At 42.2% G+C, this 23,966-nt stretch overlaps 4 protein-coding genes and 1 pseudogene across 5 annotated transcripts; 2 read left to right on the top strand and 3 right to left on the bottom strand.

The window, feature by feature from the left end:
• The first annotated feature begins 2,185 nt into the window (after positions 1–2,185).
• LOC133896617 (ras-related protein RABA3-like) lies at positions 2,186–4,780 on the top strand. The gene is made up of 2 exons (XM_062337216.1): positions 2,186–2,775; positions 4,116–4,780. The coding sequence occupies exons 1-2, from the start codon at positions 2,528–2,530 to the stop codon at positions 4,597–4,599; spliced, it is 732 nt and encodes a 243-aa protein (XP_062193200.1). The 5' UTR covers positions 2,186–2,527; the 3' UTR covers positions 4,600–4,780.
• A 663-nt stretch (positions 4,781–5,443) lies between these two features.
• LOC133897325 (rhodanese-like domain-containing protein 14, chloroplastic) lies at positions 5,444–8,287 on the bottom strand. 2 transcript variants are annotated; one of them, XM_062338019.1, is made up of 6 exons: positions 7,888–8,259; positions 7,736–7,782; positions 7,395–7,487; positions 6,937–7,075; positions 6,754–6,856; positions 5,444–5,744 (listed from the first exon to the last, which is right to left on the bottom strand). In XM_062338019.1, exons 1-6 carry the CDS (start codon positions 8,234–8,236, stop codon positions 5,627–5,629), a joined length of 849 nt encoding a protein of 282 aa, XP_062194003.1. In that variant the 5' UTR covers positions 8,237–8,259; the 3' UTR covers positions 5,444–5,626. The 2 variants fall into 2 exon arrangements, with proteins under 2 accessions (XP_062194003.1, XP_062194004.1); XM_062338020.1 differs by lacking the exon at positions 5,444–5,744 and adding an exon at positions 5,790–6,186 and having other exon boundaries at positions 7,888–8,287.
• A 412-nt stretch (positions 8,288–8,699) lies between these two features.
• LOC133897054 (uncharacterized) lies at positions 8,700–9,077 on the bottom strand. The gene has a single exon (XM_062337635.1). It carries the CDS (start codon positions 9,075–9,077, stop codon positions 8,700–8,702), a length of 378 nt encoding a protein of 125 aa, XP_062193619.1.
• Positions 9,078–11,445: 2,368 nt separating this feature from the next.
• LOC133897053 (uncharacterized) lies at positions 11,446–19,617 on the bottom strand (annotated as a pseudogene).
• Positions 19,618–21,494: 1,877 nt separating this feature from the next.
• On the top strand, positions 21,495–23,747 carry LOC133897779 (uncharacterized). The gene is made up of 3 exons (XM_062338602.1): positions 21,495–22,043; positions 22,978–23,338; positions 23,429–23,747. The coding sequence occupies exons 1-3, from the start codon at positions 21,675–21,677 to the stop codon at positions 23,608–23,610; spliced, it is 912 nt and encodes a 303-aa protein (XP_062194586.1). The 5' UTR covers positions 21,495–21,674; the 3' UTR covers positions 23,611–23,747.
• The last annotated feature ends 219 nt before the right edge of the window (positions 23,748–23,966 follow it).

The following is a 23,966-nucleotide window of genomic DNA, read 5'->3' as shown; positions in this document are numbered from 1 at the left end:
AGTGCATGACCATACCAATATGATTAAAGAGTTAATCATGATGAATCCATTAGTTGATAGAGTAAATAGTCGAGCTATCACAAGGGTAGCACGTATCTCACTTTGAGCTTGACTGGTATCGTGAGGCGAAGGGATCGGTGCATGTTCTTGCTCAATGATGAACAATACCCCATTAAAGGCCCCAATCATCTCCCAGTTGTCGCTGACTAAACCTTGAAAATGAAAGTCAAAAATTGCTTCACTTCCCAGACTGCAGAGTCGCCCAATTAGGAGTTTCTGCCATAAGATCCAAAGTGAAGATGAAGTCTTTGAGCAGAAGGCGAACAGTGGTGGATGAACTCGAAGGGCGAGACTGCAGAGGGGGCAATGATTCTAAGACAATGATGATGAAGTTCTCTCCTCAGGTAATTAAATATGCATTGCCTCAAGACGAGACTTGGAAATTGTTTCGGCTTCGAATAAAAATTATGGCACTGATTGACATGAAAAGCATGATGATGTGTTGTGCGAATCTCTGCACGCCCATCTGCATTCTTCAAGAATTAAATACTCATATACCCATCGTTTCAAATTTTGAAAGGTTTTTGAACTCTACTTAGAGACGGATGTCGAGAAGTCTATATTACTGGCTCTTATTGAGTCTCAAGTGCGGATATCAACGGGACGCTCGACCCAAAAGTGTTTTCACTCAATACTCGGAAAAGTGCCTCTTCTTATTTGATTCTTTCAACTGTGAGTCCGATCTACCTTACTTGACTAGGCTTGGACTTAGCATCACTCGAGTAGGTGCTTGTAGAAATCCTTCCTATCTAGTAGAGTTAAGGGGCTGCTGTCGAATATCTAACTATAGGATATATACGCGTCAGAAGTATACCATATACGGATGGCACATACCGTGTACATACTTAACAACTCCGAATATTATAAAACCGAATATACGGTACCTGATACGCCTAGAATCCAGAAGATGTATTTTATTAAAGCCTCGATTGCTTACCCAACTCAAGAAGACTAATATCCAGGACAAATCTATCTACTTTAACGATAAGAAAAAAGACTATCTATCGACTAGGACTGAATAGGAGGTGGTATATCACCCTTATATAAGAAAAGGACCTAGACCCCCCGAGGCTTTCTTTTCTTTGAGCTATTGGAGATAGGCATCAGGACCTTAGCGCAAAAGAAACTCGACGACTTTAGCTCTATGTTAGACTAATCCAATCTACTCCTTATGATAGGTTAGCTATATTATCCGTACTCGAGTGAATACATACAATCATCAACATAAGACGTATAGTATTACTCCAACTGAAGGCCCAAAACTATATACATCACGTGAGTCTCGCTTCATGCCATGCTCGATCTTTAATGTACAAAAGTATCCCATTATTTCTAGATATATTATCAAAAACAAATCCTCAATAACATCGGCTCATGTCAGGTTAATACAGTATGGTACTGATTCAACTGCTTAGCTTTCCGTTGACAGACTAAAGGTAAATTTAACAGGGATTAGAAGTGTACAAGCAGCAGGATTTCCGGATTTTTGTCATGAACAATGCATGCTTATAGACTATAGCTTGACCCTGTTTTGGTTGCAAGAGGAAAGGCAAGGGTCTCTCTTTAGTCTGTACTCATGTTCAGAAGAGATAGGTACGAGCCTATTACTTTTCTCGGGCCGAAAGTAAGCTGCCCATTCACTTGTGCTCCGCGTAGGATCAAACATCAAAGTGCGATGGTTCGGGAGAACTATGCCTCGCATGTTAGGGGAGGTGGTAATACTTTATTTTTACAGATCAAATTTTATATTTATGTTTTATTAAGACGATTTTTTAAGTTGATAGGCGACTTTTGATAGGGAGGTCGTAGTACTTTATTTTTACAGATCAAATTTCATATTTATGTTTTAGTAAGACGATTTTTTAGTTGATAGGCAACCTTTGATAGTGAGTTATTTATATAATTTTATCAATTTCTAAATTTTACATCTTTAATCTTTAGTAGATATTATGTGTAATAGTTATTTATAGTGTGAATGTGTGGGTATCTCTTGAGTTGCATTGATGTTTTTTTTGTTAAAATGCGATGGTTCAGGTTCGAAGCAACACACTCCGTCACTCCGAGCAGGACTTGCCTCACTTTCGAACTCCACAAGAAAGGTAAAAAAAAGAAAGGCACAGCAGGTAGCAGGATGATGGCGGCCTCTACTTTGCACGGCAACCCTTTCTCTCCAAAAGCAGGACATCCGCGCGCGAACACCGCATCGCTATTCGCTAGGCGGCAGTAGACAGACAGCAGCTGGCCTGCAGAATCAAACCTCAAAAGCACCGCATCCCGTCCCCCACCTCGCCGCGTCCTGCCCTCCTCCTCTCGCACGCCACACAACCGCAGCCTAGGAGCTCCCTGCGTGCCAAGCTCTCGCCTTCTTGCTTCGTGGACATCGCCGTTGCAAGAACCACGGCGATAAGATAAGGGCCAGGTAGGCGAGGTGATCGGTGGAGGGAAGGGATCGGTTGAGCTGGAGGAGATGGCGGCGTGGCGGGGGAAGGAGGCGGCGGAGAGGTGGGAGGGGGAGGCGGAGATCGACTACGTGTTCAAGGTGGTGGCGGTGGGCGACTCGGCGGTGGGGAAGACGCAGCTGCTGGCGCGGTTCACGCGGGACGAGTTCGCGCTCGACTCCAAGTCCACCATCGGAGTCGAGTTCCAGACACGCACGCTCACGCTCCACCGGAAGCGGGTCAAGGCGCAGATCTGGGACACCGCCGGCCAGGAGCGGTACGTGCCTCGCCGATCTCTATCTAGCTGCTACGACACACTCCGCCGATCCGCCATTCCCGTGTCACCATGCTCGTATCACGCAGCGGTGACACTTTCTTTTTCTTCGTTACAAGAATGACACGCGCACGAGCACCACCACCACCACGCACGCCCGCTCTGGTACACCATTACAGGTCTCCCCGTTTATTAGGGATGGACGTAGAGCACTCATAAATATCCGTGATCTACATTAGTACAACTTAATTAACTAATTAATTGTAATAAAAATAATTGATTACTAGCTGATTAAGTTGTACTAACGTAAATCTATGGATCGCTTCACATCCATGCCTACACGTTATCACATACGAGCAAGCTTAGTATCATAGGAACAGAGTAGATATGCTTGCGTATAGGCAATGTCGGCGTGTGCAGGGATCGATCGTTTGGATTGTACTCTAAGGGATTTTGATTCTGGTACGTGTGTGCATTTGAAGCCTCTACCTTTTGTTACTTCCAAGCTTTTCCTTGGTTTTGGCTGAGCGTACGACATGTGTATACTGCCAATTCCACGATCTTGTTGTTTATCATTGAGAGGGGTTACGATAAGTTGCTTCGGTATGCAAAGATAATGTTTTCTTACTTTTTCGACAACGCGATAATGTTTTCTTCTCTGTAAGAAAAGACGAACAACTAAGGATCAATGTTGTTTATCCCGGGGAGATGAGAAGATGCTAAGTAGCTTCCAGAGAAGGAGATGGTGCCAGCTCCCTCTATCCAAAGTTTAGGTTTTAAAAAAGACAGTGTAAGAAGATAAGCATGCGTACTGGTAGGCAGAGTTCAATAATGCAAAATTTAAAGCAGTTGAAAGCTATGCTAACAATCTCACGAGTCAATGTTAGATCACGCTGAAAGTGATATCTCAATGGACCACCATTTCCTTTGTTGGACCAATAGATCATCATATGCATTTCAAAGCAATCTTATGTGAATATCATAACTTGCATTCGGATTAGGCAATTGGCACCTGATGATTTTCGTAGAATCTGAACTTTCAACCTCTTGTGATTAGAAATGTTTGTGGGATACAAATTTTCCAAGAAATAGAGTAATGTGTTGGGTTCTTGAGAAAATTCAGGTTCCAAATGTTAACTTGTGAGAGGAAATAAGAATTTCACACAACCTTGAGCACCTTGCGAGTGAAACCATGCTTATGCCCTGCTAGAACACGCAACTCTTTCAAATTCGTGCCGAAATTGAATTGTTTTCTATAAAGAATCGTAAAATTTTCTTTGAAATTTTTATGTTCCAAACAAGCCCTTAGTTTTAGTTGCCATTTGGCTGTGCATGCCATGCAGGTACAGGGCGGTGACGAGCGCGTACTACCGCGGCGCACTGGGCGCCATGGTGGTGTACGACGTCACCCGCCGCGCGACGTTCGAGCACGTGGCGCGGTGGGTGGAGGAGCTCCGCGCGCACGCGGACGGCTCCACCGTCGTGGCGCTCATCGGGAACAAGGCCGACATGCCGGCGTCCCGGCGCGAGGTGGCCGCCGACGAGGCCGCGCGCCTCGCGGAGGAGCAGGGGCTCTTCTTCTCCGAGGCGTCCGCGCTCACGGGCGACAACGTGGAGCGCGCCTTCCTAACGCTCCTCGAGGAGATCTTCGCCGTCGTGTCGCGCAGGGCGCTCGAGCTCGACGAGGCCCGGCGGATGCGCGGCGAACAAGACAGTGGCGCCGGCGCCGGCGGCGAGGTGCTGTCGCTGAAGGGGACCAGGGTGGACGTGGGCTCCATCACGGAGACAAGCGCCATGAAGAGGAGCTCGCAGTGCTCCTGCTCGTGATGATGTTTTCAATTCAGATGCAGGAGTTCTTCGAAAATTATTATTTTTGAGATCTTCACATTTACAAATCACAGATTACACTCTTGAATCCTGATAGTTTAGGCCTGTAATGATGTAAATCAACATGTACGTATAAGTATAAAACATTCTGTGGCACGAAATTATGCCTGAGGTCTTCATCTTTTTCACTGCATGTCTGCATCTGATCCATCGTTGACTGGTCATTGTTATTACTTGTTGCAAAGAAGAAGAAGATAGTTTTTAGTAGTAGTTTTTACTGTGCTAATTAACCGTGCTTTTACATCGAATTCAGTTTTCAGTCCCTAAAAAGAAAAACTCAATTTTCACAGTCTGCTCACAATATTCATCACCACCTGTTTTTTCTGTTGTTTTCATTGCAACACGCCGCTCCAAAAATAACATGGTTGCATCAGATGATTCAGACTACCATATAAGCAATGGCTACACACATGGCATTTGGAAAAAAGAAAATTTAATAACATAGAACCGGATCCTATTGCCATATTCCTAAGATTTTGTCAGAAGAGTCTACCAATGAACTAATAAAACATGATACAGTTAGAAATGGGACACCAAATGTGAGTTATGCAAAGAGTATAGATACACGTACAACCATTTGAGTACAACTCAAAATTCAATGGCTAAAATCGTTTGGATGGAAGCTCGTAAACACATTGTTGTACTCAAATTGTACTCAAATGGCTGTATACGAAGCATTTCCCTTATGCAAAACCATCAGCGGCGCTTCTCATTTGACTCCACGTTTCCCTTAGGTTACTTTCAGCAGTCTATACCACCAAAAGAAAATATTTTAAGTTCGAGATGCAAGAGATTATGCTTCCGCTCACTTTTCTTTGAGTCGAACTATTAGTCATCATATTATCATACTCAAGCATCATACGCCGACAAATTGACAATAAAGGGTGCCACAAGAAATCTAAGGCCTACTCATCACAACTCCGGCATATTAACAATGATGTCGTAACAAGACGCAGGTCTCTCTTGTTCATTCTTCTCCTCCAACAGCTGGTAGGCCTTCCTTGAACCATGTGTAAAGTCCTCCATCCAGATGGTACACATTCTTGTAGCCATCTAGGACCAACAGGTATGCTGCTATCAGGGACCTGCCAAAGTCAACCAGAACAGATGATAACTATGTGCTCCAAAGAAGATATGTATCTTCCTCTGAGAGAACAGCACAATATTTAGAACTAGTCAATGTGAGTATAACATACATGATCTTGCCTCAAAGTAAACTCAACAGGTACCCAATTGATAGCCTTGAACAATTTGCACTTGCTAGGTTATTTTTTTACTAAGGATGCAATTGCAGAAACACTAAATGGTCTCAAGATGCCATTTTCGTTTTTCAAACTAAAGTGGAAGCTGTATGTAAAACTTTCCCATGTATCATCCCAAATTTGTTACGTGATTTGTGATAAGTGATTAAGTTGGTCGATTTGCATCAAACTGCTACTGCTAAAATTATGGCTTACCCTTGCAGACACTGAAAACTGAAGTGCTAAAGCTCAGCGGGACAGCAGCCGAACACGCCATGTAATTAAACTATCCATAAATTGGAGAAAGAGATAAATTCAGCTTTAGATTCCACGAACCCTATAAGTACTAGCCCATTCGACTATGTGTGCTCGTGTGTAATATAAAAGAAAAACTCAACCAACCTAGGAGTGACTAGGGGGCTTTGCATATAAGAAGAATTGTGCACTCAAATTCGAGTTGAAGAGACGACAGGGGTGTACACCCACACCTCCCACCAAATGAGCTAGGCTAAGTTCCTTGCTTACATGTAATATGGTAGAGCTTGTAAATTGTGTGCTTGCTTTCAGCTCACTGCCTGACCAGATCTGTTGACTGTCATGCATGAACGCTATTGATGTTTGATCCACGTCTACCAAGCATTTTCAGAAGAATAACTAGAATGTTGTAAGCATCCACTCATAAATAGCTTTTTCAATGGTTTCTTCATTTCATTGCCAAAGTGACTAGACTAGTTATGGTTGCACCACCTATCTCTCAGAGAATGACCTATTTTCTTGAGAGGCTATCTTAAATAATAAGAATCATTTATGGCCATCACATGCTAATGTTGGAACTTACACAACATTAACGTACCGAGATTGCTTTCCATCAGGGAAATTTTGTGTCGGCCTCAGTGTCCCTCCTGTAGAACATGCCACAATTATCTTTGCATCTTTACCAACTTTCGCGTCAACGCCTGCACAAAGATAACATATGCTGCTGATTGCTGTATCATATATGAGTAATCAAACAGCATCAACAACGCTTACTACCTACTTTGTAAGAACTCAGGATTCTCTTCTGTTCCGGCAAATATGCCAAAGAACGCAAACGCTGCACGCCTTGCAATGTCCCATGCCGTCCACTCCTTTATTAATCTGTATATTTGGACATTGATGGCACCAGGTGGATGAGCCTACATAAGAATAAAATCCATAAAAATTATAAAACTGCCACAAAAGTTAACAATCCACGAGTAATGAACTACAAACTCCATGACATGAAGCCACCATAATATACAGAAACAAACTTCATATTGGAAGAAATTTTATCCAATAAGTGCTGTTGATCCAGTATGTGATCGTTGGTACACATTAAATTTGCTAAAGATCGTATTTTGACCAAAGAAATATCAGAAAAGATTATGATTACACGGTAACGTAAAGATATTTTATTGCCTTAAACCTGTGAGTTGAAATTGTGGTGTAAACATCTACAGAGTAACTACAAGATACCTCCTTAAACTCTGCTTCTGGTCTGACATCAAGAATTACAAAGCTGTTCTCCTTTTGAAGGCGCAGCGCTTCCTTCACATCAACACTGCGCACCTGCAAAAATAAACAACAGCAAAAAATCTGGTATGAACGGAAAATGCTAAGCATAGTAGATGAATTACAGAACTAAGGTAGGTAAGTTCCTATAAATTACAAAGTAGGCCTATTTCATTTATAATTACAACTTTTCGACCTGCACACATGTAGTTCAAACCCTCCTCCTCATAGAGTCAAACATTAAGTACTTCGTACAAATATAAAAAATATTTACAGAGAAAAATGAGTTAAAGTGACGCAAATACCTGTTTTTCTGCAAGGAGTTGCCGCTTGATTCTCCAATCTTCTTCAGCTGTAAGGGAAAACCAAAAGGAATGGAATGGACTAACATCATGAACAACGGAACAAACTAACAGTTGCATGATAACCAAAAAACAGGAAAGCATAATCACAGTACCAGGAGTCTTTGCAGGCTTCGTGGCAGCACAACTTATACGTAGCGACCTCGCAGCACGCTCCCGGTGGAGTTTCACGGGTTCTATGGGACGCCAGGAATGGCTAGATGCATAGTCTGAGCAGGAATATATCCTTGATGAGCAAGCAAGGTTGCTGTTCATTACAGAGCTAGCTGCAAGCATTTTTAGCATGAGAAAAGGAAGAAACAAAAAACTCTGGAGGACTCGGAGAGAATTAGAAGAGGGCTTAGCTCCCAACTCCCAAGGCTGGATCTTGTTACTGAAAGGAGATATTTTTGGATGAGGAAATGTCCAAAGGACCCAGTGGATTTGGATGGGATGTAGCTGCATATCTGAACTAGTGGTGGAGGTTGAGCAAGAGTTGAGACTGACAATCTGGATTCTGGGAGTGTAGCTTGCCCTGACCCCACCTCACCAACAATCTTGAATAATAGTTACCTTTGTGTGCTCTCATGCCATGATATAATTTCTAATGTTTGGCTAAAAAATTCAGCCTTCTCTGGATGTGCAAAAAAGTAAAAAGAACATCATTTATGCAAATTCAGCTTTTTATTGGTTGTCACCGGTTCCAAGTTCCGTCCTACAAATGGGGATACTAAGATGCCCAAGCAGATTGTTCACCTGAAAATCAAATCAAGAACTAAACAAGAGTACAGCAAAATCAGGAAATCCCGAGGCTCCTTAAGATCGCTTAGACGCTCTCAATCCAGAACAGAAACAATATCACCAGATAAAGACACCATAACCAGTTCCCCGCTGTGCTTTAGCTCAGCTCAGCTGTGTTCAGCTCTGCTCACTCACTCCAGTACCAGTCAGTTTCCTTCTCCTTCTCATCCTCCTCAGCATCTCCCTCCTCGCCAATCTCCATCATGGCAGACGATGAGGGTATCGTCCTCGCAGCGGGAGAGGTAGGAGTCGTCGAGGCCGTAGGCGTAGGCGCGGACGATGGGGTGCGCGGCGCCGCGGACGCCGCGCGGCGGGTAGCGGCAGTGGGAGACCGCGGCCGCGGCCGCAGCGGGGAGCATGAGCCCCGCGGGGCCGAGGTAGAGCGCCTTCTTGGCCCAGATGGGGCTGGTCTCTGGGAGGCGGAGCACGGGGCGGGGGTGCGCGCGGCGTCGAGCGCGCGGAGGCAGGCGAGCGCCTCGGGGATGCCACCTGGCCCGTGCTCCATATCGACGACGACGTAGTCGTAGCCGGCGAGGGTAGGGGGAAGGAGAGAAGGAAGAGGCCGTAGAGGGTGTCGCCAGCGGTCAGAGAGTTCGCTGGAGTTGTCATTTCTTGGAGAGGAGTTGGATGACGAGAACAGGCCGGTGGGAGAGCGGGTGTGAGGTGTTGCTCATCAGTGAGGACCATACGGAGCTGATGGTGTATCGTGTTTTCCGTTGGGTATCCGAGGAGGGAAAGTGGGCGTCGATCACGAGCTTGGACACTGTTTCTTGGTTTCTATGGGTTTGCAGCCTGTGTTGGTCCTGATTGCCCAGGAATTCTAGGGGATTGCGTATATGCAGCTGGGCAGCGCTTGAGCGAATGGCATGAGTACTCATTGGCTGATGGAACCTGCGATGTTCGCTATGCTGAGTATCCAGGCGCACCACCACTGAACAACAATTCACCTGTCAGACCTTCTGTCTGGGTCTTCCCCAGCTTGTGCTGATGCAATCCTGAGAGTTCTTTCATAGCTTTTGTATAACATGAAGTGAATCATGGTATGCTTCATCTCTGAAATTGCAGTTGCTTAATTTTAACATGCCATTTCTGATTTCTGTAAACAATGTGTTGTTGTACCGATGATTACTAGAATGACATATTAAGCATTTAAATGTTTATTTATGGAGCATATTAATTGTTACTTCTTATTGATATAGAGAATACATTTGCTGATTTGGACCTTAAGAGTCAATATTTTACATCCTTCTTGTAAGTGAAGATATGTTTCATGTATGCATTATGCGCCTTATAAAATCTTTTTAAAGCTTCTTTTTGCTTCTGTATTGGTGTATTACCGTGAGATTGCAGTGATAATGACTACATTGGTGTGCACGCAATTAGAAATTTTGTATATCACCGCATGAACTCATAATACTGTTAAATGTTCTATTCATAAACCAGATTTTTAATTATTAAGGTGTCAATGTGTTGATTACTTTCCCTAAGATCACTTATAAGGTTAGATTCATCTTGTATTGTAGCACCAGATTTTAGTAGGATTAGATATTTCAGCAGGAGTTTAGAAAAAATCAAGAAGGGCTCGCCCATATTTCTAGCAGGATTAGGTATTTCAGCAGAAGATGCCCGGGCATACATATTAGTAATATTACAGAAAACCTGCCATGTTATCACCACAGTACCATTAAAATAATTGTCTCGCGATGAGCGGACACAAGATAGCAGAATCAAACCTGAACAAGGCAGAAGATTGTAGTTCATGACCTGATATTCTCAAGGATGTTTGCATTGTATAAACCTATTTGCTCATTGCTCAACATGGATACACTTAAGTTCTTTTTACCTTTAAGCCTTGTCATCCATAATTCTTTGGCAGTCCTGACCAAACATTGTGATAACTGTAACTTCGGCAACAATTTATTATTACCAGATTTCCCCTAAAAAAATTATTATTACCAGATTCTGACCAACATTTTTCATTTCAAAGATGATAGAAATTCTACTTTCCAGTTGTCACAAAAAGACCACTAATGATCCATCCATCAAATAGCATGAAGTATTACTGTTTTCGTAGATGATTTCTACCCTTAGAACTAGGACTCCTAACAAGTTCCATTTGAATTACCCGCTTCACTACAGATATTACCCGAAGCTTATGCCTGCGTGATGTTATCAGGTATTGCAATTTGCTGCCGCTGATGAGCACTTGTTAAGAGCCTGGTTACTTGCTATTGAGAAATTGATGTGCTCTAACTATATCCCAACTTTTGACTGGTGTATGGTATGCTCTGATCTGTGCATGGGCGTGCATGGTGTTTTCTGGCTTGTGTGAAGTGTTCAGACTTCAGAAAACCATAATTCAATCAGTGCATTTCAACTATGTTCCCTTGTTTTGTAGAAATTTTCAGAATGTTCAACTGCATGTTATCCTTGGATCTATTTTATACATTTCGAGTGTGCTGACGATTGCGCAAATTAGCAATTCCGCATGCAAAGCTGCTTAACTTTTTCTTAGTTATACATACATTATTTGCACCTCAACCCTTGCTTGCATCATCGATTCCCAGGCACAGTTTGATCGCTGAATCCCAACCTTCCATACCGCTAATGTCACCTCTTTTCTCAAGCTCGTGTTGATGTCAGATTGTTCAGAAACTTCAGGTGAGCAATTGAGTATTGAGAGACGATAACACCATGTATCTTCTTTGCAGAAAAAGAAGAAAAACATATGTAACAGTTCTTTATATCGATGCAATCGTTGTGCTGTTGAAGTGCTATGCCTTGTTAAATATGAAATCCGAATGTAGATGTTTCTGCAATTAGCATTTCCAGAGGTCATTCGTTTGCTAGAACATTTGTCTGCTATGCTGCCATTTTCCGGTGTACTTTACTCTTTACATTTGAAGTACCTGGAAATTCACAAAGTACAAAAAATGCAAATATAACGACGTCACCATTTGCACAGTTGCAGAAACATTATACTCCCGCTTCAGGGCCATATCACAGTTTCAAAGCTTTCCTTTCACCAGTAGCTATCTAAGTAATACATTAAAAAAGAACCGGAAAAGCACAAAGAAAAAGGTGAATCGTCCTGAAAATCCAATGACAAAGCATCGTTTGCATATAGCGTTGATTGCATCATCACTGGAGAAACATCATCCTTCCTCGTTATAGACACTCATTGAGGCTATATCTTGCAGGTTCATTCAAGATAAGTTTGCCGTTATCGGTGCTTCCAATCTAATGGCGAAGTTAGTCACTCATTGCCCACAGAGATTGCTACCGCTTGCACTTTGCTTTTGCCATTTTCTTCCTCTTCTTCTTCTCGACCTTTGGGATCTTTGTCTTGCGAGCTTCTCTCTTCTCTTCCTTCACTTTCTTTTTGTTCTCCTTCCAAGCAGCCTTCCTTTCCTCAGTTCCCATCTTGGGATTAGCCTCATGCCATGAACCATCTTCATCAGAACTAGAACAAGATTCACTATCGTCCTCTTCATCTTCTGCCTTATTCTCCAACGAGCACTTATTTTGCAGATCCAAGGGCTCTTCCACTGTATTCTGTGGCCATTGTTCTTGTTGCTTTTCGGTCCGCACAAATCCTAACAGTGGCTGGTCATAAAGCTTATCCGCTGTTGGCTCGTACCCAAAGGAAGAGCGTTGCATCATTGACATGTTGACTGTATCTGCCTCACACTGCTTCACACAATCCAACGTCTATGCAAACAAACCAAGTACATTAGTAGTAAACCAGGTAGCAGTAACATCTAAAGGAAAAAAATTGAACACACAGTTGCAAACTGGTATGAGGCATCAGGGAGAGATCACACCCTATACGCTACAGCCAAAACATGTGGAGTCTTAGTTCTATTACTTCATCATTATCCATTTGCCCTTGATGAAGTAAATGCAAGTTTGTTCTGTCAACAAGATCTGCTACTTAGGGTCTGTTTGGCAGAGCTCCCAGAGCAGCTTCCCGACTAGAATCAGTGAGAGCTCTACTAAACAGCAGCTTTCAGCTTTTAGCTCCCTGAGTAGAATTCGTGGGAGTGATTCTCTGAAATGAACTAGAAATTGAGCAGCTGAAAAAAGCAGCTTCCGCTGATTCACTTCCCGCAGAAAATCACTTTATCAATATATTTTATTTTAGAGAATCACTTTCAATCACAGAATCACTTCCTCGAAATGCCAATATTGAAGGTACATTTATGGATAATATGAGCAGAAGACAAGATTGAATTAATCTTACCTGCACCATGACTATTGGAGAAATTTCATCATCATTTGCAAATGTATCTCTACTATCCAAAATCTTTTGCTGAATTTGTGATTAACACAATATTGTTAACTAATCAGATTTTCTGCCCATCACGTACCATGCATGATCATGGTGGCTTGTAGAAAGTTACAGATACACTGAAAGATTGAAAGGTGTTGTTCTATACTCAAACATCCAAGGTACCTTTTCCAGGTAATCATCAACATCTTCATCAGCAATGTTTTGATCAATAACAAAATTGAATAAATCTGTTACTGTCATGATAGTGACACCTCATTTTTTGAAGAAGTCCTGCATACAGTGTAGCACATATCAGACATAGCAATCTATGAATATCTGTGTGGTGATCTAATCGACTTCCACTTACAGTAACATGCAAACAATCTTCCTTCAAGAAGTCCAATGCTGAAGGATGATCAAGGTCAACTGATTGTGAAACATCAATGATGTACAAGTGACCCTGCACAACAAGCAAATCGGGAGGGAGATAAGAACCATGTCTGGAAAAATGAAAGGTGTAGTATGGAAAAAAGGCTTAATTAACAGTTCAACTACCTCAAAAATAAAGAATGTTGTATTCACTCAAATCACCATGGACCAGCTTGCACTTTTGGTAAAGCGTCCGCATTGTCGTAATTATCTGAAAAAACGGTGCAGTAAGTACATGGGAAAATTGAAAATGATACACAGACACTAATTTTTTTTTTTGGAAAGGAAGACAGTAGGGGAAGCCCCTACTGTGAAATTTTATTAGAGAGAATACACACACACACACACACACACACACACACACACACACACACACACACACACACACACACACACACACACACACACACAAGAGACCAGTCGGGCAGAAGATGAAAGCCTAAAAGAGGGCCTGCAGCAGAAGCCAGGAAGAGAGGATTAGATTCTAGGAAAAAACTGCTTGTATCCAATCTAAGATCTCAAGTCTTTTGTCATCCTTTATTCTGTTTGCTTGAAGTAGAACTTCATCAGCAAAATTTGTCCTCTAGGATTGGACAGAAGGCTATTTATGCTCAAAGATCATGCCATTTCGTTGCTTCTAGAGGCCCCAAGCAGCAATGATGAAGACTTCTATGTAAAAGGCATAATTGAAGCTCTGTTTTGCCTCTGCCATCATACTGAACACGGGAAGGTCCAGATTCCAATTGATTCCCAAGAGGCTCCAACATCTCTTACTGAAGCGGCATTCAAAGAAGAGGTGAAGTGCAGTTCCTTCAGTGTGCTCTCTGCAGAGGACGCAATTGTAGTTATTACCTTCAACCTTGAAATTTTTCCTTCGGAGGATGTTTCTTGTGTCCAGTCTGTCCATGAGGAGCAACCAAGAGAAGACTCGAAGTTTGTTGCAGCATTTGGATTACCAGATCCAAAGGAAAGGGGCTGGAGGATGAATGTGCTTGTATGGTAGGTTATAGCATTTGTTTGAGGAATAAGTGTATGAACCCCAAATATAGTGCCATTGATCTTTGTGAACTGGATCCTGTGGTATCTGAATACCCTGTAAAAGTTCTTGTAATTTGTTGTACTCCTCATAAGCTTGAATGGATAAGGGAATATGGAATTGAGCTTGAATTGAAGTGTCTGCTAGGAAATCTGCCACTGAGATTGCTTTGTTTTTTGCATATGAAAATAGCCTTGGAAGAAGATCATGGAGGAGGTGACCATTCCATAGATCCAACCAAAATAGAGCTGATTTGCCATTACCTATTTTGCATGTAGCCATTCCCCTGAACAAGTCACTAAGTCTGAGCACATACTTCCACCAAAATGATCCTTTTTCTGGAGCAGCATGTGGCACTTTTCCATCAGAATAGTAGGTTGCCCAGATCAATTTAACCCATGGCAGCTCCTTCTGGTTGTAAAATTTGTCTAAGTGCTTGATTAGGAGTGCACTATTTTGATTTCTCAAGTTGACCACTCCCAGACCACCTTTGGCTTTTGGTTTGGTTACCTTCTTCCATGCCACCAGTGGTTTGTGTGTTGCTATAAGATCAGCCCCCTCTAGAGGCAATGTTTTCTGGCTCTGTCAATATACTCAATAACAGTTACTGGAATCTGGAGTGTACACATGGCATATGTTGGTAGTGACGATAGAACAGAGTTGACTAGCTGAAGTCTGCCTGCTTGGGTCAACCAACATGAGGTTGCAGTGAGCCTTCTTTCTGTGTTTGTTCATCAGTGGTGCATAGTATTCAACTTTTGGCTTTGTTGTTCCCAGGGGTAGTCCCAAATAACTGAAAGGTAATTTTCCCAGTTGACAACCAAAAACTCTAGCTAATTGATTAGCCTTTTCTCCAGTCATATTAAGATGCACCATGCAAGATTTATCATAGTTCACTTTGAGGCCAGTGGATTGTGAGAAGGTTTCCAAGAGCCCTTTGAGACAAAATAATTCTTTCTAGAAGCTTTCAAGAAGAGAATGGTGTTGTCTGCATACTGGATTATGGGAAAGTCACTAACAAATCTGGCAGGAAAAGGCAAGCTGAGAAGGTTCATGTTGTGTGCCTTGTTGATAATGCATTGCGGAAGGATCACCCTGCCTGACTCCTCTCCTGTAGTGGAAGTATTTTCCAGGGACTCCATTAAGCAGAATTGCAGAGGTCCCTGAGTTTAGGATTCTTTCAGTCCATCCAATCCATGTGCTGTCAAAACACAAATGTCTTAGCATGTGCAAAATTGTGCTGTGCTCAATTGTGTCAAAGGCTTTTTCAAAATCCAACTTTAATATTACAATTTCTTTCTTAGAGTGTTGACATTGGTAAATGTACTCAAAAGCCTATGCTACGCAATCTTGTATGATTCTGTTTTTAATAAAGCCATATTGGTTCTCATGAATAATAGGAATGATAACTGACTGAAGGCGGTTTGCCATGAGTTTTGTCAATAACTTCAGGGCACAATTCAAGAGAGAAATTGGCCTAAAGTCATTTACCATTGTGAGGTTGTTGGTTACAGACACTAAATTATAAGAATAAGAGTTTTTGTCTTAGTTCTCTTCACCCTAGTGTAAGATATTTACAAAATATTCAATAGGTAATGATTCAGATCCTTCCTTTGGTTTTCTATTGTTACTCTTTTGAGAGATAGCGCTATTTTAACTAGTATTTAGCTCAAAGTTGCTGCTCCTTTTTTTGTTTTGTTCTTTGGCCTGAAATCGAAAGGATATGCAGACGATTACGTGATGCACAAGATTAGCAAACTATCTATCGTTGTTCAGACGTGCATGACAGACACTGATACACATCGATCCAGTAATTACAGAATTGCAACTATGCTTTTTGACATATCATGTACCTCAAAGTAGCTTTCACGCAACTTGTCATCGACAAAGCAATGTACAAGATTAGCAAACTATCTATCTTTGTTCAGACGTGCATGATAGACACTGATACACATCGATCCAGTAATTACAGAATTGCAACTATACTTTCTGACATAACATGTACCTCAAAGTAGTTTTTTTCGAAGAACCTACCTCAAAGTAGCTTTCACGCAACTTGTCATCAGACAGAGCAGCATCCTTAAGACGAGGAGCAGCCCAGCCTCCTTTCCCTGATGGATAACAAAAACAAATTATAAGAACATGTTCTGACTATACAATTAGAAGTACTTTGTACCGTAAGCAAGGTAAACATGTTACCAACCCAAATAACTATTAAATAGAAACATAGCATTGTTATATGAGAAAGTTGTGGAGTATACAATAGTCAAATGCTTTTATAATTTTTACCTATGAATTCCATCACCAATATATGAAGCCTTAGGAGCAATGGTATCGGGCATCGGATTCCAGCTGCTCTCACTTTATAACGAGGGTAACAAAGAAATGGATGGATTCAAATAGTAGGACTACCGCATCACCTATTTACCTGACTTCCAACGGTTATTCAACACTTTGATAATTAAGGTTGTTCTTTGCTAAAAAGCATTTTTTATAAAATCTTAACATGAGAAGAGAAAAATATACGGAGTACAAGAGATTAACAGACAGTGTGATAGACTAAAATCAAAGATAGCAGCTATAGCTTGCCAAATTACTAGAGTAAAAATATGAATAAGGCATGCCAAGAAGAACAGATCTCACCGTAGAAGATTTCTCATTTCCTTTTCAGCCCAGGTCTTGACCATTTTCCGAGGATTATGCTTGCAATAACCATGTCTAAAACGATAATCTCCTTGAACATATCGGTCTCTATCCCTGCAATAAACAAATGATATGGTTTCTTAGCATGCATGCTTTTTCAGATCAATTTTTTTTACAAGTAATAGAAGGATAAAAAGCATATCCACAAAATTAGCATTTCTACAATAGATTTCAACAAGTATCTGAGATAAAAAAAAAACAAGCATAGACATTCAGATCTTACTCAAATACAAGGACAGAGGTTTTATAGACTTTGATTGTTAGCTCCTGACCATATGTCTTTGTTGCATGATAGACATTTGCCTGCACAGAAAAAAGGATTAATATTGACTAGTATATTAATAAATATACTCAATGAGGAAACAACGACCTGTAACTAGTAGATAAAGCAGCATTCTCTATCTTCTGTCTACAGCTCGAGGGCCTGTGTGTTTCATTTATTATTCTCATAATGTTTTAGATCTTAATTGATGTGAAATACGAAATAATGGAAGCCAGTTCAATAGCATATGCACTGCATCTTAATAGTTACCTCTTTCCCTGTAGAAATGCATCCATTAATGTTATTAAAAACACCACGGTTTAACATCTTGAACAAAACCATTCTTGTTCTTGGGTCAATAGCCTGCATATAAATAAGGTGTTCACAAATTTACTACACCGAAATACAAGTAATTAGATAAAGGTAAACCAACTAGTACACTTAAATGCAATAAGCATCAAGAACAACAAGGTTAATACTAATATACGAGAAAAAACTTCTGCCTCTCAATTATACATATACAACATCAAATAGATATTAAAGGTGGAAGTCAGATCTGATGAAAGTTTGCAATCAGAAAATAATTTAATTATTACAACAGCTCGAGAAATTTGCTTTAGTAGTCAATAGTACTCCAACAGACAAATAATTTTGTTGACTGTTGATGACATTCGGATAATATACATAATCGGTAATAGAATATGCTCTAAAAATGCTGCAAAAAAAGGTAGAACGAGATGTGAAATGAGCTAATACAAATTCTTGTTCCTAAGTGTCCATCCAAAAAAGTATTATATAGAATTTTTTTATTTCTTGCATATAAAATGCAGGAAGAAACTTTCAAACCAAATGGCTTCCACTTAACAAGAAAGCTAGCCAGGTTGGAAGGGGATGGAATGGTACAACAGGATTATGTAAGTGCAAGCAGAATGTGTTTAATTCCAAACGGCACAGAACAAAACAAACATTCCAGCTGAGAACATTTACAGACCTGTTCAACTGTAGCACGATCAACCTTCTCATTGATCCTTATCTTCCCAATTGCTATCTCCCTTATGCTATCTCTGATCGCAGTTGTTACTGAATTCGACATCCCCACATTCATCCTACCTTCCCACTCCTTGTGTCTCTATCTTCGAAATGCATGTTGAGATCGATCCCTACTTTTAAATAATTACTTGCATATTGACCTTACCAATCATCAAAAGTTGCGCAATCATCTCTGCGCATTCTGACAACACTGAGTGCTTGCAAAGAGCCAAAAGCGGAGGCATAGTAGACAAACTACACAATATGTAATACTAGCATCAATAAAAAACATGATTAGTCATGATGTTAATTTTTTTTTACTTTTTCATTGCAATGTGCATCTCATTCCTAGTTATTCATTTTATGTTGAACTTGTATTTTGTTATATATCTTAATGTATTTTAAATTGGAGTATAAAATAAAGCATTATGCCACGCTATACCAAATGTCTGATGCTATCTAATATGATTCTATAGCCATAATATTTCTTTTAGTTTTGGTAACGAGCACCACTATAGACTTCTTTTTAGTTATCTTTTATAGTCTAGGTCATCTGTATACCCCCAAACACCTATAATTATCTTCCTTCTAGCTGAACCTATAATTTAATGTGATAAATATATTGTAAAATATAAAGTTATCAACATTATCTCTATTGCAAACCAATTATTTTTTAATATGTCATGGAACATATTTATCATATTTTTTGAAGTCTTATCATACCACGAAATTTCATAAGCCACACAATATGAACACTTTTTTTAAAAGCAACACATACTTAATTTAGAATACCCTCAATATTACAAGGATAGTACAAGAATTATCTAGAGTTTGATATTTTTTGAGAATGTTTATAGAAAGAATATAATTATGTGGAATATTGATTGAGATCTTAAAATGTGGTACTGTTGCAATAAGTAACCTAGACTATAACTTTAGAAAATAAGCACCAATACAAAGAAAGAGTAATCCAACATAAGATGCATATAAGATTTTAAGTGATCATGAGACACATAATTAGCTAGCTCCCAACAATGGATGAAAAACTATAACTTGTGTCGTTGAATGACCCGTATTTAGCGAAGAGATAAGAAGTCTAAATAACATATATTATTATATGACTAAATATTGAAGAAATATTTGTATAACTATGAACACCTAGTATTCAAATGTTGGGTCCGCTTAGGATAGAGATGATAATCGGATATGGCGGGTATGGGTTGTGCTCACCCATACTCATACCCGTCAGTTTTTGTTCCACCCATGGGTATACCCGCGAATGCCCGCATGCGAAGAACGGGGATTGAACCCATCGCCCGTGGGTATACCCATTTACTCGTCGGCTGGGCGGTAGTAGGGAGGGTGGCTGCGACAACGCAAGGTAGGGTAGGGAGGGGTTGGGCGGTGGCGCGTGCATGGCTCGGGGTGGCTTAGGGCTGAGCGGGCGGCGGTGGCATGGGGTGAGGCTGGGTAGAGGCGAAGCGACTCGGGGTGGGGCTAGGCGGCAACAACACAGCTCGAGGCGGTGCTCGGACAGCGTGGTGGCGCGCGGTGGCAGACAAGTGGCAGGGAGCTAGCTAGGGACACATGCTGAGTGGCGGGGTGGGGGTGGGGGTTGTTGGAGTTGGAGTGGTTGGGATATTAGGGTTAGGAAAAGTATGGCTCACATGTCATATATATTGAAGGGTAAACAAGTTTTATATGTATGTGTATATCTTACCCATATCTATACCTGTATATCTGCTGGTAGCAATTTGCATCCACGAATATATCCATAGATAACAAATAAAGAATAAACTCGATCCTATTAGAGTATTTACCTGCAGATAAACGGATAAACGAGTAAAACAATCATCCTTAACCTAGGAGAAACCCTCGTCAAGGTCTCTGAATCTTGAAGCCTTCCAGTTTACCCCTTATACGGACGATGGCCCAATATGTTTTCAAGCCTACCTTCGTGGCGTCGAGCCAGTCCAAAATGTCGCCCACCTCGGAGTCGGACCACTCCTCCACAGGGTCAACCTCATCGTGGGGTATCGTCAACAATGAAATACTTCGACGAAAATAGGCTTGACTTTCTATGTCGCATCACTAGAGGTGAGGCGAGGACGCCAATGATGAGCCACGGCGAGCTGTAGCGGCGGTAGGAGAAACCTTCGTCAAAGCCTTCCGAATCTTGGAGCCTTCCAGTTTTACCCTTGTATACGGAGGAGGGCCCAATATGTTTTAGGCCTAAAATGGTTGTACAGATTTGGCCCGACAAGGGTATTTGGCCAGTTCTTTTGGGCTGGGCTCAGCTGCTCAGGTAGATAAAAAATTATCTCTAAAAAAATGGATAAAAATCAAGCTATGCCCATTCAGTTCCTAAATTTACCCACAATACTTGTTTTCTTCGGGGTCAGTGAGATTTCATTGCTCACGGTAAGGTCACAATCTTTCATTGCTCATGGTAAGGTCACAATCTTGGAGTTACAATTTAGGATACTAACCAGCAGATTATCTGGGATCTGAACAGCACGAGCATGCTGCGTTAATTCATGTGTTATCCTTTTTTTCATCTCTCTTTACCTTAGCGACGCGTAAGAGCGTGCTACTAGCAGTATTTCATTCGAGACCATGCGTGTCCATGTAATTTCGGATTATTTTCGTACTTTCAGAGGCCATGCGTAAGACTGGCAACGAGACCGAACCGGATTGGATTTATGTGGGTTTTATACTGGCGGGGCGAGGGTCTGAGTTAGGTTCAGTGAGACGGGGATAGGTATTCACTTGCGGACGTCCTGAGCGTCTAAAAAATTACCCTAACCTCCTGAGCGTCTAAAAAATTACCCTAACGCCTCCTGCCGCATCTCGCGTTGGTCGCCGCCGTCCGTGCCGCTCCTGTTGCCCTCTGCGCCCGTTGTCGATCTGTCGATCATCGTCCGCACCACTCCCATCGCCTCCTGCACCCACTGACCACGCCCGCCGCAACTCTTGTCGCCCACGCCCGATGCCACCGCACCGCATAGGGTCCTTATCGGGTTTCAGGTCCCTGTCAGGTTTGAAACCGAAACAATTTTCACCCAAGTGTTTTAGAGACATCGTATTTCCCGATTCAGATTTCAGTTCAAGTACATTCTTGCTGCATCCAGTCTCGGTCCGTTACCAGGCCTAGCCATGCATTTTGCTTTGTTGGCGACTTCTGTAATTCTTGGCCAGTTGTCCCGCAAGATATTCCGAGGGGCCCTGGTGCAGTGAGTGGTAGACCAGCGTGGGTCCCCCACGCAGTGAGTCAAACTCTACTGGTCACTGGTCGCGAGCTCCTCACCGTCCACTTCCAATCCAACCCGCAGCCCGCAGAGCACGCCGCCGCCGTGAACGCACGCAGGCAATGCAACGCTCCGCGCTCCTCCGCCCACTCGCCGCCCCCCCTCTCCTCCCCGCTAACACCCTCGTCGCGCGGCGCCGCCGCGGCGGTCGTGGAAGCGTCCGAGTGGGGTGCGCCCCCGGGGAGGGAGCGGGCGGAGGCGGCAGGGGCGAGGTCGACGGCGGCGCGGCGGCGTGGCTGAGCTCGGCGGTGGGGGAGAAGGTAGACGAGCTGCTGCAGCGCGAGGAGAACCGGTCGCTGCTCGAGGGCGTCGAGGCCGCCGAGCGCCGCGTGGAGCGCGCCCGCGCCGCGCTAGCCGACATAGAGCGGCAGGAGGCCGCTGCGCGCCTCGCCCGCGAGGAGGTCCGCCGCCTCGAGGAGCGGCGCGACGAGGTATGCCACCGCCACCGCGACGCGCTTGCTGCCTCCAGCCTGTTCGATGTTTTGCCTGCTCAGCGAATGGTGTCCATTCCCATGATGTGTGGGTCGCTCACGGGAGAGCGACCTGGCTTGATCTGCATGTACCTGTGTCCAGCCTCCGACACTGCTGCACTCACCCGATGTCCAAGAGCCCAAGACGTTGCATGAACCGGGCAACCGGCACCATGTTGCTTGGTGCGATCCGATCTTACTGTGCTAGTGTGGCCCTTGTATGTCTGGTGAATACGCTGCTGTGTTTGAGCTAATGTGGTGCTAAAGACCTTGAGGGATTATACTCTTTAGATAGCCAGACAATAGAACCATTGCTTGGGCGCATCTGAGATTGTGATTTAGGGAGGGTGTTGATGTGTGTGTGCAAATGCAGAGAGCTATGGTTATATATATAACACCAAAGAGATGCTATTTCTAAGACCTGCCTAGAGAGCTTGAAGCAAGACATTGTATTGCCTTCTACTGAACTGACTTTTCCATCCTTCCTGGGTTGAAGATGCCCACTGGATAATACTTTGGATAAAAGTGCCAAGCATGAGACCCATAGTTCATAACTTGGAATTTACATCTTTTCTGCTTGCTTCATCATGACGTGTTATGCATATCCAGTTTAAGATACATTGTAAAAAAAAAAAGCTCATTGAAATCATGTCGTTTGGTCTGGTAAAATAAATAAAAGCGATGCCTCCTTTCTTTTGGGCAAACATAAAGTACCAGTAGCATTTGTCATGTGATCCCATGACATTGAAGGCTGAATAATTGGTTGTGACAGGAGCTTTATATGATAAATACAGTTCTACGATCATCAAAATATCTTCTTTCTTGTTGTTTGATGCTTCTTATGGACTCTTTCTTTCTTAATAATGTGCTTACAATGCTGCATTGCATAAACAAGATTGCAGAGTCCCAACGGGAATTGCTACAGGCAAGAGAAATGATTGATGAAGCACAGCGTTCCTTGTCTTCTAGTCTTGAGGAAGGAAGCTTCGAAGATGTGTCTAGTGGTGATATTGATGAAGATGGTGAGAGACTAGAATCTGTAAAAGCTGCAGCAGTTTCCTCTATAGTTGGCGTTCTGGCTAGTTTGCCCATATCTTTCTATGAAGTCCACAATTTTCCACAACTATTTGTTCAGACATCAGTTGTTTTCATAAGTTGTGCTTTGTTTGGAGTCACATTCCGATATGCCGTTAGAAGAGATCTGGATAATATCCAACTAAAAATGGGGGCTCCTGCCGCATTTGCTTTTGTTAGAGGTAAAACAAAGACAACGTCATTTCTAAAAGCTTTTCTTCGCATATTCTTGAGAATGTTTATTTTATTTATTGGAAGTAAACTGTCTGCAGGTCTTGCTCTGTTGGAATCTGGTAGATCCTTCGAGCTGAGTACTGATACCTTAATATCAGTTGCTCTTGATGGTGCAGTTAGTGTGGTTGAGAACATTTTTGTATTTCTGCCTGCTGCCATTGCACTGGACTACTGTTTTAAGATGAGATTTTTGAGTCCGTTTCCTTCAAGAAAACAATAGCTTCTGTGAAATGTATGATCAACGATGATATTGCTTGCTCTGATGACTACATGTAATGCAAATGATTTCTTAGATTCATCACGGCAAGCACTTCCTTGTGCATTCAAAGTTCACCAAATAATTGTTTCTACTTAACAGCTGAACCTTCTCCTATTTTCTCAGATCTTATGTGAGAGATATATTTCATTAATTTACTGTGTGCATGAATTTGTCTTCCTTCTTGAGTATCATAGATTGACTTCTGTTTGCGTTCGTACTGTATCATTGATGATCATCCTAGGTAAAGTTTTAACATTCACTTGGATCAATGACTTGGATTGCCTGTTTCACATTGGTTTAATAGTACGTTAAAATTC

This window comes from Phragmites australis, chromosome 17 (assembly GCF_958298935.1).
Source record: "Phragmites australis chromosome 17, lpPhrAust1.1, whole genome shotgun sequence".
In the NCBI taxonomy this organism is placed as follows: domain Eukaryota; kingdom Viridiplantae; phylum Streptophyta; class Magnoliopsida; order Poales; family Poaceae; genus Phragmites; species Phragmites australis.
This window is presented reverse-complemented; position numbering and strand designations above follow the sequence as displayed.